This window comes from Lycium barbarum, chromosome 4 (assembly GCF_019175385.1).
Source record: "Lycium barbarum isolate Lr01 chromosome 4, ASM1917538v2, whole genome shotgun sequence".
Lineage (NCBI taxonomy): Eukaryota > Viridiplantae > Streptophyta > Magnoliopsida > Solanales > Solanaceae > Lycium > Lycium barbarum.
This window is the reverse complement of record NC_083340.1, coordinates 116,136,381-116,153,182: the sequence shown is the minus strand read 5'-3', so window position 1 is coordinate 116,153,182 and position 16,802 is coordinate 116,136,381. Positions and strand designations below refer to the sequence as shown.

General features: G+C 33.5%; 1 protein-coding gene across 1 annotated transcript; it reads left to right on the top strand.

Moving 5' to 3' along the window:
* The first annotated feature begins 763 nt into the window (after positions 1–763).
* On the top strand, positions 764–4,793 carry LOC132636262 (porphobilinogen deaminase, chloroplastic-like). The gene is made up of 5 exons (XM_060353031.1): positions 764–1,028; positions 2,752–3,157; positions 3,801–4,007; positions 4,120–4,297; positions 4,445–4,793. The coding sequence occupies exons 1-5, from the start codon at positions 829–831 to the stop codon at positions 4,555–4,557; spliced, it is 1,104 nt and encodes a 367-aa protein (XP_060209014.1). The 5' UTR covers positions 764–828; the 3' UTR covers positions 4,558–4,793.
* The last annotated feature ends 12,009 nt before the right edge of the window (positions 4,794–16,802 follow it).

The window sequence follows — 16,802 nt, the reverse complement described above, 5'->3', positions numbered from 1 at the left end:
AGAAATTAGCCTAGGCAACATAGTAAATGATATATCCTGCAACTTCACTCTTATTTCCATCCCATATTAGTTGTCTACATTATTATGAATATCCGTCCCAGAATACTTGTCCATTTACAAAATCAAGATAGAGTTAGTTAAGTTTTGTCTATTTTGCCCTTAATATTAATTATTTTTTAAAGGAACCAATAATAATTAGAGTGTAATTAATTGGAGAGAGATAAGGGTAATGTAGTAAAAATACATTTTATTTATGAGTTCTTAAAGGGCGTGTAAAGGGGAAAGTGCACATGTAATATGGGACGTAGGGAGTAGTAATTTCGCATAAGGCAGACTTAGTAGGCGTTTGGACATGAAAACCAAATATTTTTTACTTTATTTGAAATTTTGGAGTTGAAGATGGACTTGTGTTTGGTTATAGTTTTTGCAAAAAAAAAAAAACTTGATTGTTTGAATGTATTGAAAGTGAAAAAAGTGAAAATAAAGTTTTAGTTATTTTTCAAACACAACTTTTCTTGCCGAAACACTGATTTTCAAATAAAGAGAAATAATTTTCCGGAAAAAAGTGGAAAACTCTAATGGCCACACGGGTCCTTATTTTCCTTTTCTTAGACGAGAAATAGTGAAGCATAAATTTGGCTGAGGTGTAAGGTGGGTAATGAGTTGGCACCATCTTATTGGCCAATGACTTATAAGATTTTTAAACTGCTGACATAGCAGGATGAGGTGGAGGATAAGTAGACCAAATCCTACGACCCAAAAATACAAAACCCCTTTTCCCTTCAGATTAGAGATTCCCTCTATTTCTCCTCTCCATTTTGTATTTCCATGGAGAAAATTGTTAGTGTCCACCATTTTAGCCTTAATCTTAAGCCAAATTTTGGTTCAGGTATAGGGTTTTCTTTGCCCTGCCTCACATCTGTATTCCCAAATCAGTGCAGAAAAGTGTTGGTAACAAAGGCTTCAATCGCTGTAGAACAAGAGACACAGGCTAAGGTTGCTCTTATAAGAATTGGCACTAGAGGAAGGTACTATCACATCCCTTTACTCTAATTTTATGTAGCTTTTGTGTTTGGTGTTCGCTGAGCTTGAATTTGAGTAACTAACGTTCGAATCCAGGCAAGACATTTAGTAGTAGCTTAATAACACTTTCGGTCCTTCAATTATTGGTAAATTCTAATTTTTGATCCTTGTAATATCTAACTAAGCACATTTAACCTTCAATTAATTGAAATGTTCGATGAGCTTGGATTTGGCTTAATTAATGTTCGAATCTGGGGAAGACATTTAGTAGTAGCTCATTTGTTATTTAATAGGGTTAATAACACTTTTCCTCCCTTCAATTATTGGTAAATTCTAATTCTGATCCTTGTAATATCTAAACAACGAGCCATCGTAATCCCACAAGTGGGCTATGAGGAGGGTAAGATGTATGCAGACCTTACCCCTACCTTGTGCAGGTAGAGAGGTTGTTTCCAGTAAACACTTGCTTTTGATCCCTTTTATTGTGAATATTATCAAATTTCCCATAATTATTAGTCGTTGCACGACTCAGTTATCCCCCATGTGTTATGTTAAGCTTATAGTGTTACTCCATATTTGACAGTAATATAGTTTTAAAAGTAGTTCAAATACACCAAAACTCTTACATAAATTGAAGGTTAGATGTGCTTCGTCAAATATCACAAGGCCCAAAATCAGTATATACCTATAATTTAGGGATCAAAAATGCTACGTGGGTTGTAAAATGGGTTGAGGTGGCATGCAACGTGGCATCCACCTCATCAAATGTCAGTGCCATGTAGGATTGAAAGTGCACATTACGGAGGAGGGGTATATTTGAGCCAATAGTATAACGGCAGGGGTATATTTGAACCAATAGTATAACGGCAGGGGTATATTTAGACCAATTTTATAACAAAGGGTAAATTTGATCCTTTCTCATAGTAGAGGGGCAAATTTGATCCTTATCCGAAATTTAAATGACGATGCAGAAGTAGAGATGTTCATAGTAGCACTGTTGTGTAATTCAGATTTGTTTTTCTTTCACGAATTCTCCTACTACCTTTGCATTCCCGTAATTGAATTGTCTTCCACGAATTCTCCTACTACCTTTGCATTCCTGTAATTGAATTGACATGTAAATCGATTATAATTCTCATTTTTATGCATTAAAATTTCATATCAGTGGATGTGCTTGTTTTTGCGTTTAAGTATCTTCAAATTAAGTCATGATTTCTAACTAGTGTGTAGACAGTATACTGTTAAGTTGTCGAGAAGTCAGTATGTGAACAATAATTAGGACCAGATGCTACTGTAATAGATACAAATTCGTAATGCATGATTGTAGATTTTATGCACCTCTTTTTTCCCCTACTATATGCATGATTTCATTTGTGTAATGCTATTACAACCTTTTTAAATTCTTGAGTCTTTGCATCTCTTATCTTCTTTCTCTTTTCTCGCTCTCTTTTGCCTGCCATACAACTGGATGTTCCCTGTGATGGACCAAAGACTCTTCTTTTATACATTACTTAATTCCATTAACATATTTAGGAACCGTGAAAACATTAGAGGCTTAGAAAGCCCCTTCATATCTTAAGATTTTACTATGGATATTTTCTTCATCTCTTCCCTTTTGGTTGTTTACGGCCGGGGGTGGGGGTTGGGAGGTGGGGGGCTTTATCTCTTAAGTGTTGTTGAAAAACTCTTTTCTTATGAACTACGTAATGCATTCCTTGTGTAGGACAGTCCCTTGGCCCTTGCCCAAGCTTACGAGACTCGAGATAAGCTAATAGCCTCACATCCTGGCCTTGCTGAAGAGGGAGCCATTCAAATTATAATAATAAAAACCACAGGTGATAAAATATTAAGTCAGCCTCTTGCAGACATTGGTGGGAAAGGCTTATTCACAAAAGAAATAGATGAAGCGCTGATCAATGGGGAAATTGACATTGCTGTCCACTCAATGAAAGATGTGCCCACATATCTGCCAGAGAAAACAATTTTGCCATGCAATCTTCCACGTGAAGATGTGCGGGATGCATTTATTTCTTTGACTGCGGGTTCGCTGGCACAGCTTCCATCCGGAAGCACAGTGGGTACTGCATCACTGAGGAGGAAATCACAGATTCTCTACCGGTATCCATCACTCAATGTAAGTACATTACATATCGTTTTGATTGTCTTAATAATTTTTCAAAATATTTATGGAAAAGAACGTCTAGAAGCTTTCATGTTTGCTGTCAAGACGCAATCATAAATTATGCTAGAACACTCCATCTTGATTTCATTTATGATATTTGTCTTCTATGAATATCAAGAGAGATAGATGACTAGGTTTGTGTTGGTAGGTGGAGATATTTCAAACAATAGTTAGGGACAAGAGAAATGGGGTAATTTTCTGAGAAGACATCAATACACCAAACTAACATAAAGAAATTGAAGTGGTCATATATATTGGCATGAATAAAAAGGAAATGCCAACTGTATTGTAAAAGAGTGCTTGTTAATATACCACTTATTTCATCATCATCAAAAAAAAAAAAGGTCCTTTTTAACATCTTGTAGTGTAATATAGGGTAAGTTTCATGTGTGTAATTTTTTCTTTTAATAAGCCACATAAGCAAAATGAAAGTTTCATCTAAATCTCGTTGAATCTGCAATGTCAAATCTTTTGCACTTAAAATGATAGCCTCAACTAAAATTATTTCGCTTAATTCGGCTCATTTCTTAATGATTGTTTTAGTTTTAATTTATTAGAGCTACTTTAATTCCGTGAAACAAATTTTTGCCTATAGGTGCTGGAGAACTTCAGAGGCAATGTTCAGACGAGGTTGAAAAAGCTGAATGAGGGTGTAGTCCAAGCTACATTATTGGCACTGGCAGGACTAAAACGCCTAGATATGACAGAAAATGTTTCTTGCATTCTTCCTATAGAGGATATGTTACCAGCAGTGGCTCAAGGAGCCATTGGTATTGCATGCAGAAGTAATGATGAGACAATGGTATTCACTTACTTTTCTGCCATAAGTATAGTTGTTTCTATTGCATTTCCATTCTGCTATTCTTTTTCTCTTGTTTTCTATTTTATTCTTAATTAATAACTTCAAATTACAGGCCAATTACATCGCCTTACTGAATCATGAGGAAACTAGATTAGCAGTTTCATGTGAAAGAGCTTTTTTGAAGACCTTGGATGGGTCTTGCCGCACCCCAATTGCTGGGTATGCCTCTCGAGGCGAAGACGGAGATTGTATTTTCAAGGGATTGGTTGCCTCCCCAGATGGAACTCGAGGTACAAGCAAGTATTTTTTTTTACTTATACCTGAGATATGTGTGAGTGGATGGTGGTTAGCCGTTAAAGAAGTTTTTTCTTCTTGTTTGGTTACTTCTTCTTTATATTAATCTGTTGCATTTTCTCTCTGCTTTCTCTTAATTTCAGTTCTTGAAACCTCTAGAAAAGGCCCATACACTTTTGAAGACATGATACTGATGGGTGAGGATGCTGGCAAGGAGCTCCTCTCTCGGGCTGGTCCGGGATTTTTTGGCAACTAAGTATTAGTTCAGCAATAACTTATTACATTACAGGGAGAGAGATCAGAGTTTGAACTTTGTATTCCACTTCTAGTTTAGGATTATGAGTTAATTTTATCGTTCTGTAACTGTAGCGGGAAGTAGGATTGGAATAGTCTGTATACTAGTGTATCATTTTCACATCATTTTGTAAGTGCTTAATAATTCATCATTCTTCAAGGATATCTAAGTGAATGGTTGCACAGTTTTACAATTGATGAATTGACTCTGTGCTTGAGATGCACACTTTATGGTTGAGAACTTTTTGTGGTTGAGAATTTTGGCCAACAGAAAGACGGTGTTGATGATTTTATTTACGTTTAATACACAAATTAGACCTCCTACTTGCTCAGGTTTGTAAAACTGGCCTTTAACTTCACGATTTTAACTGACATGGATAACACAACATATCCACGTCATATAGAATAATGACATGTCATCATCTTTTTCTTCAACCTAAAAGGCTGTCCTGATGACATTTTACGACATCTGAATGGCTTCTTCACCATTAATTCAATCTTGATTTATAGCTTTAGATTTGCACTAAGCTTTTTATCATCCTTGCGTCGAGCTATTTTTCTGCGGGATCTCCCCTACAGTATCATCACCGCAGTAGAGTTTAACCATTAAGTTCGGGATAGATTGGTGTGGTTCCTCTACGCTTAGGACACCAGAATATCGAATCATGAAAGAAGAAAGGCATGAGAGAAATGGTGTCATTTGTTCGAATACATTTTGGCTGCTATAACGGAATGAAAAATCGATTCAATTTTTTGCGCGGAGTGCCCTTCTTTTGGGCTGATCTTTATATTTTGCCCCTCATTTATGTCTTCTTTAAATTTTGCCCTTGCCGCCTGTTTAATGAAAGTTTTTTGACAAAATTACCCTTACCCCATTAAATCCTTTTTATTTCGTCATTTGCCCTTTTCTTTTCTTTTTTTGCTTCTTCTTTCCTCCTCTGTTTTGTGTTTGTCTCATCTGTTCTAAAACTTAGGTACGAATTTGGATCTTTTGCTCGTTTCAATATTTGTTTTTATGTTAAATTGTTATTTGTTGAATTGATATCCTTGTCTTCATCGTTTTTTATATTTAATTGATCCTTTTTTATTTAAAATTATAGTGTTTTGTTATAGTGTCTGTATGATTTTTTGAACTTTAGTTTCATTCCCCATGTATATATTTTGGTTTTTTGAATGTCATATTATGAATGTTGTAATATGTTTTAGTTGATTTTGTTATGCGTTTTGGTTTTCTCTTTGTTGAATCGTTGAAGTTTTGCCTGTGAAGTGTGAACAACTGTTTTATGTTATTGCTGCTGTTTTTATTTAATAATCTGATTTTTGTGAAGAATGTGTTTGTCTGAGGCAACATATGTCGGGTCCGGCAGAGTTCTTGGTTTTTGAAACTGAAGTTATGCCGGTTCCGGCATAAAGTTATGCTTGTTCCGGCATAACTTCATGAATTAAGTTAATTTATGTGTGCTTGGTTTTTTGGTGTTGTCTTGTTAATAATTTTGGTTTTTATGCAATCTTATGTGTTTTTGGTGTTTTGTTAATAATGTTTTGTTTTGGTTATGAAAAATGAAAGTTTGCCTCTCACGGCATACTTTGTAATTTTGTAAACTGAAGTTATGCCGGTTCCGGCATAAAGTTATGCTTGTTCCGGCATAACTTCATGAATTAAGTTAATTTATCTGTGCTTGGTTTTTTGGTGGTCTTGTTAATAATTTTGGTTTTTATGCAATCTTATGTGTTTTTGGTGTTGTTTTGTTAATAATGTTTTTGTTTTGCTTATGAAAATGAAAGTTGCCTCTAACAGCATACTTTATTCTTTTGTAAAGTGAACTTCTGCCTCCTCCGGCATACTTTTCTAGTTCTTAACACTTGCGTAAATTTTTGTTTTGCTCATGAAAATAAAAGTTTGTCACTAACAGCATACTTTGTTCTTTTGTAACGTGAACTTCTGCCCCCTCCGGCAGACTTGTCTAATTCTTAACACTTGTGTACTTTTTATTTTGCTTATGAAAATGAAAGTTGCCTCTAACAACATACTTTGTTCTTTTGTAAAGTAAACTTCTGCCTCATGCGGCATACTTTTCTAGTTCTTAACACTTGTATACTTGATGTTTTGCTTATGAAAATGAAAGTTTGCCTCTAACAGCATAATTTGTTCTTTTGTAAAGTGAACTTCTGCCTCCTCCGGCAGACTTGTCTAATTCTTAACACTTGTGTACTTTTTTATTTTGCTTATGAAAATGAAAGTTGCCTCTAACAGCATACTTTGTTATTTTGTAAAGTAAACTTCTGCCTCCTCCGACATACTTTTCTAGTTATTAACACTTGCGTAAATTTTTGTTTTGCTCATGAAAATAAAAGTTGTCTCTAACAGCATACTTTGTTCTTTTGTAAAGTAAACTTCTGCCTCCTCCGACATACTTTTCTAGTTCTTAACACTTGTATACTTGATGTTTTGCTTATGAAAATGAAAGTTTGACTCTAGCGGCATACTTTGTTCTTTTGCAAGGTGAACTTCTGCCTCCTCCGGCATACTTGTTCAGAACTTTGCCTGATTATTTTTTATCAACTGAAATTACTATAGTTTCAAGTCTAAGTCATTGAGCATTGTATACTAATCAAATGGAACGTATAAACTAATCAAAATCAGAACAAAGCAATAAATTTGATCAATTCTATGTTGTTGAGTAAAATTATGATTCGCAATGTTGAATCTCAACTAAATATCAATTGTTTAGTTCATAGAAGATGATTTGTTGTTATTTTCAAATATTAACAAATCTAAACTTAATAAAGCATCAAATTGAGTTGAATTATGTTCAATTGAAACGCTATATATTATGTATTTATCTTTTCCGATGTTGTAGCAGCAAAATCAATGGAGATTTCTCCGGTTAAATGTTGGAACGATGGAACGATTGAAAGGTTTGTTGTTGGAATGATGGATAAGTTTAATTGAATGTTTGGGGTTCGTTACAGACTTTCAGGTTTTTATATGTGATGGGTAGGGGTAGTAACGTCTTTTCTTATTATTTTTTTAGCTTAGAAGGGCAAATATTAAAGACCACGCATTACGGGGGCAAAAATTAAAGACCAACGCATTTGAAAGGCATTCGCGCGAATTGCCCAAATCGATTCTAAAAAAACTGGCCATTAATGAAATGTTGCTATAGAGGAGAAGGTTATAAAGAGGTCCAACTGTATTATGCCTAGCTAAAGGTGTCGTGTGATACTCAAGGCCAGAACGAGTTGGCCTTAGGAAGGAGAAAATGACAAAAATAGTCTTTTATGTTGAGGACAGGTTTAAAATAGTCCCTCAAAAATAAGCACTTAATACTTTTGGTCCTTCAAGTTTGTTAAAATTTAACACTGTTAGTATTCACAAAATATTTAGCAAACTTTGTCTGTTAGTTTTGACGAAAACGGTGCTTTTTTTTTTTAAACTATAAACACTAAGAAAGTCTCATCAAATCTTAAAATATTCAATACAAAAAATTACACTAGACACCAAAAAAGAAAAGGTATAAAAAATTACACCTCAAAAAATCGCACTAGACTTTAGAAATATATCTAAAATAACAGAAACAACAAAATTGTACCTCTAAATGTGAGTCCCACTATTTTTTTTTTATAATTCATTTCAAATGTAACAGATAAAAAATTGGTAAATATTTAACTGAGAATAAAAATGTTAACACTGAACAAACTTAAATGACCAAAACTGGTAAGTGCATACTTAGGTACTCCCTCGGTCCCAATTTATATGAGAAAGAAATGAATACTTTTGAAACTTATAGTCTAAAATTACCCATAGACAGAGGCGAAGCCACCTTTGCCCAAGGGGTGTCACCCCTTCGCTGGAAAATTACATTGTATAGATAAGTGAAATTTTGATTTTATAGGTATGTGTATAGTGTTGACACCTCTTGACATAAGCTGAAGGCTAGCGCAACGGTTAAGGGGTTGCAAAAAGTCCTTAAGGTCATGGGTTTGAATATGGGTCACAACATATCTATATTTTTTGACACCTCTTAATATGAATCCTGACTCCGCCACTGCCTATAAATATTTGTGTAACTGTAAATCATTTTATTAAAAATAAAATAGATATTTTAAATTTAAATTATTACTAAATATAAAAAGATTTCATTTATTTTGAGACTAACAAAAAAGAAAAGATTATGATATAAAGTGGGATGGGAGGAGTAACTTTTAACAAACTTGAAGGACCATACTTAGGGCTTGTTTGTCCATGATAATTATTCACTTTTTTCCTGAATATTTTTTTCACTTTTTTCACTTTATGGTGTTTGACTATAAAAATTCCAAATACAACTTTAAGTTGTATTTGGAATTTGGAAAACAACCAAAATTTGTTTTTCACTTTTGTTTTCCACTTTCAATACATTCAAACAACCAAATATTCTTTGCAAAAATTATAACCAACACAACTCCATCTTCAACTCCAACTCTAAAATACCAAATAAAGTGAAAATTATTTGGTTTTCATGGCCAAACGCCGACTTAGGTACCATTTTTGACAATTGTTTCTCGCTTCAGTTACAATGGCACTAACATGCGCCCGACAGAGCTTTGGTTCGACACTACACAACTTGTTTGGATGGTTGTTACCAATTATGTTATTGTTAGTTTAAATATAATGTTGTGTTGATTGTTATTTTAATTTTATTGTATGATATCGCTAAATTCATCATTACGTAATGATAAAAGTCTCATGTTATGTAACAACTTCTTTGGTGTTATCGCGTTGTTACCTTATTTATTTGTTCTCATTTTATTTAATAATCATATTTTATCCTTTATCATATATTTTTATGATAATTCTATAGTGTACCCTACTTTCTTTTTATGATAATTCTATAGTGTACCCTGCTTTTTTTATAAGTTTAACATTCAAATTGTTGATGTATAACATTATGCAACGAACCAAAAACGATACAATTTATCTAAATATTGTATTCATCAAAACGACATAGTACAATACAATTATTAGATATATACGTAACAACCATCCAAACACAGAAAAGGAGGAAATTAGTTAAAAGGGTCTCTACAAAACTACTTTACTACTATATATAAGGGAGAATCCCCATTTTTTGTAGTCCTCACATGAGTTTTTTGGTCTCTTTTACCCCTAATTAAATTTGTTATGACTTTGTAAGTTTCTCACATTTTGGAAATTTTTAAGAACTTTAGGTTTTTTGTAACTTGCCACTATTAAATGATATTGTCATGGAAAAGATGATAGACCCCACAAAGCACACTTGTACATATTTGATTTCTTTTATGTGGAAATGTTATTAAACTTATTTCGCACGATAATTTTCTGTAATAATTTGTTATAGGCACTAAAGAATTATCCTATTATTCAATTTCTATTTTTATATAGGAGTAATTATTATGTAAACACTATTCTTATAATATTATTTATTATTTATTGATGTAAATTTCTATTTATCATTTTCTATTTAATATTTTTAGTCGACCAGTTAAACTTAAGTTTATTTTCAAAGTATTTTCTCTTGTAATTTTATGTCGTATATGCTGGCAAACATAAGTAATTAACAAAGATTTTACTTAAGGTAGGATTAAGTTTTAAATTAAAAGAATAAACGGGAATAAACGGAAATAACTTATATCATTGTTGAATACTTTAAAAAGGTATCAATAACGTAAATTATGGTCCTTCCGTTTCAATAGAAAAATGAATTCCAAGGTACGGTAACTAATTAATCTAATTTTATGTGCGGACACTGTTAACATAAAATTTATCTAATAAATAACTATATAAAAGAGGAACTATAAAAGGTAATTTTTATATATGTTATGAAAATGTTTGAAAAAAACTATAGTGAAAGAAAATAAAATTTGATCTCTAAACAATAATACTACTTAACAATTGCAAAACATATATTTTTACTTTTTAATAGTAAAATATTTTGCTAAATACGGGATAATCAATATTTTATCTAATTTACAACAAAACTTTAAATTTCAACAAGAAAGTACTATCACTACAATGTAGATTCCATAAAAATTTCATTAAATAAAAAAAATAAAAAATAAAAAAAGAGGAAAAACATGAAAGTACTTATGTTTATGCATATATTGGAAGAAAAAAGTAAGCTTAAAGTAAGAACTTTAATTTCATTGACTTTTCAGTATTTTTTGTGAGATTTAGTTTGAAAGAACATCTACAAGAGTATGCAATACCAAGGCTTTAATTATTTTATATTTATTTATAAGTTAACTTTATTTATTTCATCATACAATTAATATTGTAGCATTAAATATTTTTCACATAGTTCAATATTGTAGTATCTTCTAGCCAAAAATAAGTTAGCCATTATGGGTTTAATTCAGAGAAACAAATGAAATTAGTTTTGCATATGACAAAGCTCGATTTGGATCGTCAGAAACTATAATATCAAAAAATTTCAGTAAAATAGAAATTAGAAGAGCTTTTATGCATGCATTTGTTTGTTTTTATTTAAAAATCTAATGTATAAACTAAGAAAATGCTCTCCTTTTAACTTTCAGATATCTTTTTGTACTTTAATATTTTAGATGTATTTAAAAAGTGTCAAACTGATGTTACAAAAACAAAAAAGTAAGAGTAGAAAAATTATAAAAGTATCTACAAATATACGTTGGATTGGGCCCGGACTTAGCACGGGTCAGACGACACTAGTGAATAAAGGTACATGACACTGATGTGACTTCGTGTATACATGGGGCTTCTCACATAACACTAAGGCAATATGTTATATTTTGTAGAGGGTAATTTATAGCCTGTTTGGCAAAGCTTTTAAAATTAACTTATTTTGAAAAATTATTTTTTAAAAGTGCTCAAAAAATCACTTTTAGCGAAAAATAAATTGTGTTTGATCAATTAATTTTAAAAGCACTTTTGAGCCAATTAGTGTTTGACCAAGCTTTCAGAAAATGCTTCTAAGTGTTTTTTTTTTCTCAAAAATACTTTTTAAAAAATACTTTTGGGCAAAAACTATTTTTTTAGCTTTTGAAAAAATGATTCTGTTACTCTGCAGAATCACTTATTTTCTCTCAAAATCTTAGCCAAATAGTTCAGTTTTTTTAAAATAAGTACTTTTGGCAAAAAAATAAGCTGCTATTAATCGAGAAATTTTATTTGTGAGTCACATAACCAACATTACTTATGTGAGTCTAGTTCATTATTCGACAAGTGGACTCATGGGCCCCACAAGCTTCTTTTTAAACAAAAAATAAAAAAGACATTATTAAAGTCTACATTTTTCCTTATTAAGATGCTTAGCTAAAAGGAAATTAAAACCTAAAAATAAAATTGGGTCCTAAAAAGGCATTACTTTTGCGTAAGTGTGTATTTTGCAAAACTAAGATATTATTATTAAGACATTTGAAACGTGATGCCAATCTACGTGATTTACTTTTATCAAATTCAAAAAAAGTTATTTCAATTTAAATATTTTTATCTTTCAATTTAAATTCAAAAACATTATCTATGCTTTCCCTTTTAATTCAAAAAAAAAAAAATCCTCTGCATAGAGAGAAAGATAGGAAAAAGAAATTGGTATTTATATCTATAATATTAGTTCAACAAAGTCGTAAAAATTGTCGATTTGCTTCTGCTATACCTCTAACTATGCTGAAAGGGAAAAAAACTAAAGGGAGGTAGACATGACGAATTGACATACCAAACTAGATTTGATGTGCTCCATATTTTTTTGAAATTACATGGATCCTAAAATGCAAGAACTTCAATTAAAAAATATGGAAAAGGGTCAAAAATACCCCTAAACTATTGAAAATGGATCAAATATACCTTTCGTTAGATTTTGGGGTCAAAAATACCCTTACTGTTAATCAAATGGACCACATATACCCCTCCCCGATACATCGTCGTAATGAAAATAGAGTGGAGACATGAGTTGATCCATAATGAGTATTAGATTGAAGTTCTCTTAAAGAAGATTAACACACTTCCAACTCATATAAAAACCTTTTAAAAATTATTATTTTTGCTGACATGGAGTTTCCAACTTGGGCAACATTAGTTGATCTCCACCAACGTGTCTTCTTCATCCCTGTTTCTTTCCATTTTTTCACCTTTTTGGGATTAGATTTCATTTTTCATCCTCCTTCTCATTATTAAGGTACTTGTACAAAATTCATCAAGAAACCAAGCTCAATTCAACACATTGTTCAAATCTTGCACAACCCAGCTTCATAATCTAGTGATATTACCTCACATAAATTAATTAGTTCAGTTTCATCAGATTAACTCAATGGGTATTCTCAAGTAATATAATATACGCTCTCTACCATTTCCTCAAATTCTTTTAATTTCTACTTCCATTCGTGTTCCTCTACCTTCACTCACCAGTAAACCCAACAATTTTCTCGCCAGAAAAAATTAAAAGGGATTCTATCTCCTTTTCGAGTTGTACAAGTACCTGCCAGATAAAGAAAAAGAACCCAACTTAAACAGGAACATATATGTCACGACCCAGTTAGGGGCCGTGACGGGTACCCGGGGCTGACCACCGAGCACCGCTCGTTCTACTACTCATCATACTCATTAAACCTCTTCTTTGTTTTTCGTTCATAAACTTATAATCATAAGAAAATCATTTTCATTGCAGAACATAAATACTTTTATATATATAAGCCCCTTTGCTATTAAAAGATAATGTACACATATCTACGTATATACAGTAGTGACCTTGTGAGACCATATAACCCACACATACATATCTACGAGCCTCTACTAGAGTACTAGACATATGGACGGGACAAGACCCCGTCGTCCCCAAAATATTTATACATATGTATATACACAAAAGTATAAGCCCAATTAGCACCTGCGGAATAATGGAGTGCTTCTGCAAATCTGCTGATAGCTCCTAAAGGTCTGCACCGTCTCCCTGTCTACCTGTGGGCATGAACACAGCGTCCAAAGAAAACGGACGTCGGTACGAATATTGTACTGAGTATGTAAGGCATGAATGAAACAAACATAATAGAGAAATCATAAGTCATGAGGTGAAGGCAAAACCTGCGCGACCTTCAAGGGTGAATACATTTCATACATATATCGCATATACATAATTGCCGTACATGAACCATCATAGCGTATACATCATCATGTCATATAATTCATCATCGTAGTGCAGTAGCTTATCATACACATAAAACATTATCCGTATGCGGCCACGTAGGGCTCGACAGTATTCGTATTCAGCCACGTAGTGGCTCGACACTATCACACACATATCTTCCATATTCGGCCACGTAGTGGCTCGACCATATCACATGCATCATACAAGGATCAATATGTCTCATCATTATCATAGCCATCACATACATCTTATAAGCTTATCGTAACCTTTCATTAATGCACACATTTAAATTTAGAGGCAATCTATGAAAATCACATCATATTCGTAGCATGAATTTCGTATAAATATCGCATGATAGTCTTTATAATCTTTGGGCTTAAGCTCATCATTTCCATTATCATTTCTATAGCGTATCTCTTACCTTTATCTCACATGAAATCTTTTATGAACATAGACTCGCAGTTTCTCGAAATATTGGTCATAGGACATACATTGAGGCTTATGAACAATCTATAACAATGTCGGGGTGACGTAAGGTCGAGAACCCCCGCGTATATTATGAACGTTTATGAGTATCGTGTCTCGCCTTGAAGGAAATAGAGCATAAGGCGAGTGTTAACAAAGATAACATCATTAGCCTTATAGGAACATCATGCCACAATTTCTTGAATCGCTATACTCTAGCTCATTATCATCACCATCATATTCGTATGTAATTCAATATATTGAAGAACTCATAGGCTTCGTTTTGCAGAAGGATTATATGAGACTTGAAGTATTCATGCCTTTTGAAAGAGAAGATAAGCCTTACATACCTTTTACTTTATCTATTCTACCGCTTGATCGTTCCTCTTCAATATTCGCGTCTTTACCTTCAAGAGAATTCGCATCAATGTCAGTTAATCGACTATAAGAACGCGTGACTATTCTCTAGGGAAAATTGGGCAGCATTTCCTTTGTTTCTACAGCTTTTCCCGTGTCCAATCTCAATTCCCAAACTCTCACAACAACACTCACAATATTGTAATCAACAATCGTCATTTATATACATTGAGCAAAATCCACCGTTTTTCTCCAAATTTCCACATTTATGGGTTCTAGCTTATTATCATATTTTCTCATACAACACACCCATTTCATAGTCTACACGTCATTTATAACATCTTTATACTCACAACACATCAACATTCATGGTTCAATCCCACTATCATTCAATTATAACACTATTCACATTTTATGACCCATTTATTTCACTTCTCTATAATCCAAGTGTTTCAACCCTTCCCTACACTAAATAACATGTAACTGCCATAAAACTTACCTTAGGTAGCGTTGGAATAAGTCTTGAGCAATAATACTCCTTGTAGGCCAAAAACCCTATTTCACTTCCCTTGCAATTTCTTGGTGCAGATGAACCTTAATGAATTTCACACTCTTGATTTCATGGGTTTGATGTTATTGATCTTGATTTCCCTTTGATTCCCTTGAATTTTGTGGATGAAATGTTTGGATAAGTTCTAGAGGGTTCTTGAAGGTTTTAGATGAAAAATGAATGAAAATGAATGAGAAAGTCACTTATAATAATCACAAAATCTGATTTTTAATGAACAGTCGTCGAGGTGTACAGTGGTCATAAACCACAGTTTACGGACCGTATACTAGTTTACGGGCCGTATAACGTGGTCGTATTTAAGAATATCAAAAACAGAAAGGTTTGCTGGAGGTCATGATGGTTTACGGCCACAGTTTACGGGCCGTATTTCAGTTTACGGTCCGTAAACTGGGTCGTATTTTACCATTTAAACTTTGGACAAAAAGTTGAAATTTTTGGAACGTTGGAGGACGATGGCAGTATACGGTCCGTAAATCACTTTACGGGCCGTATTCTATTTTACGACCACTGGCTGAATTGGAATTCTACAACTTTCTTATTTCCAAAAAATTCATGAATCGTCATTCTCTACTTAGTAAAACATCGCACACTCATACCCTTCGTTGGTCTATTCATTGTACGTTCACGGAGAAATTTCCGAGGTGTAACAATATACACAAGATGATGAACAAGATTCATCCTCGAGTATATGATTCGAATGTTGCTTTGCCTCTTTTCCTCGTTCTCACACACACAAAAATACTTCCATTTTCTTTGTGCAATCTAATTCTAAATTTGTGATTTTTTTATTTAAAAAAATAATTTTTCTGCAATCTTTGTAACAATTTGGTGAAATTTGCTCTACCTTTTTGGGGCTTTACAATTGTACACAAAAGAATCATCATAGGCACCTCCAGGACAATGGGGTGCTTTCAGTCAGCTAACAGCCTCTAAGAATCTGGAGCAAGATCTCCTCCATGTCTACCTGTGGGCATGAACACAACGTCCAAACAAAACGGACGTCAGTACGAATATTGTACTGAGTATGTAAGGCAGGAATGAAATAAACAAACATAATAGAGGGATCAGGAATCATGAGAGATGGATATAACCTGCATGTATATCATGGACAACCCACTCTCTACATATATCACGTTTTACAAAATCATAGTATACATGTTATCACATCTCATACATCATCACATACATCATCATATACGTCATCACATACATCCTCACATCGTAATCCGCATAGTTACCCGCGTTCGGGTAACCCTCATATGCCGCCCATTAGTGGTGATCATGCCCGGCCCTCTAGGCTCGGTGTAAACATAGCAGCCCGCATTAGCGGTGACATGCCCGGCCATATAGGCGCGGTGGAATCATACGCAGCCCGCATTAGCGGTGACATGCCCGGCCATATAGGCGCGGTGGAATCATATCATCACAAAATCAATCATAACACATCACTATTACACATCTCATGCCAAAGCATCATGTTATCATTTCTTGGTATTCTATGCATCCCATAGTCGTATTACAAGTTAGCATTATTCATCATCTTTTGTCATAGCATACATTAGCATTAAGAGCATACATTAGGCTTTAAGGCAACCACACTATGTCGGGGTGGCGTAAGGTCGTGAACCCCCGATTGTATTATGGACATTTTATGAGTATCATGCCTCGCCTTGAAGGAAA

What these genes read in the sequence shown, in the direction of transcription:
- LOC132636262 (XM_060353031.1), top strand. Translation starts at nt 829, where the DNA reads ATGGAGAAAATTGTTAGTGTCCACCATTTTAGCCTTAATCTTAAGCCA. An exon ending in GAAGTAATGATGAGACAATG is followed by an intron (nt 4,008 to 4,119) that starts GTATTCACTTAC and finishes TTCAAATTACAG; the next exon opens with GCCAATTACATCGCCTTACT. An exon ending in CTCCCCAGATGGAACTCGAG is followed by an intron (nt 4,298 to 4,444) that starts GTACAAGCAAGT and finishes TCTTAATTTCAG; the next exon opens with TTCTTGAAACCTCTAGAAAA.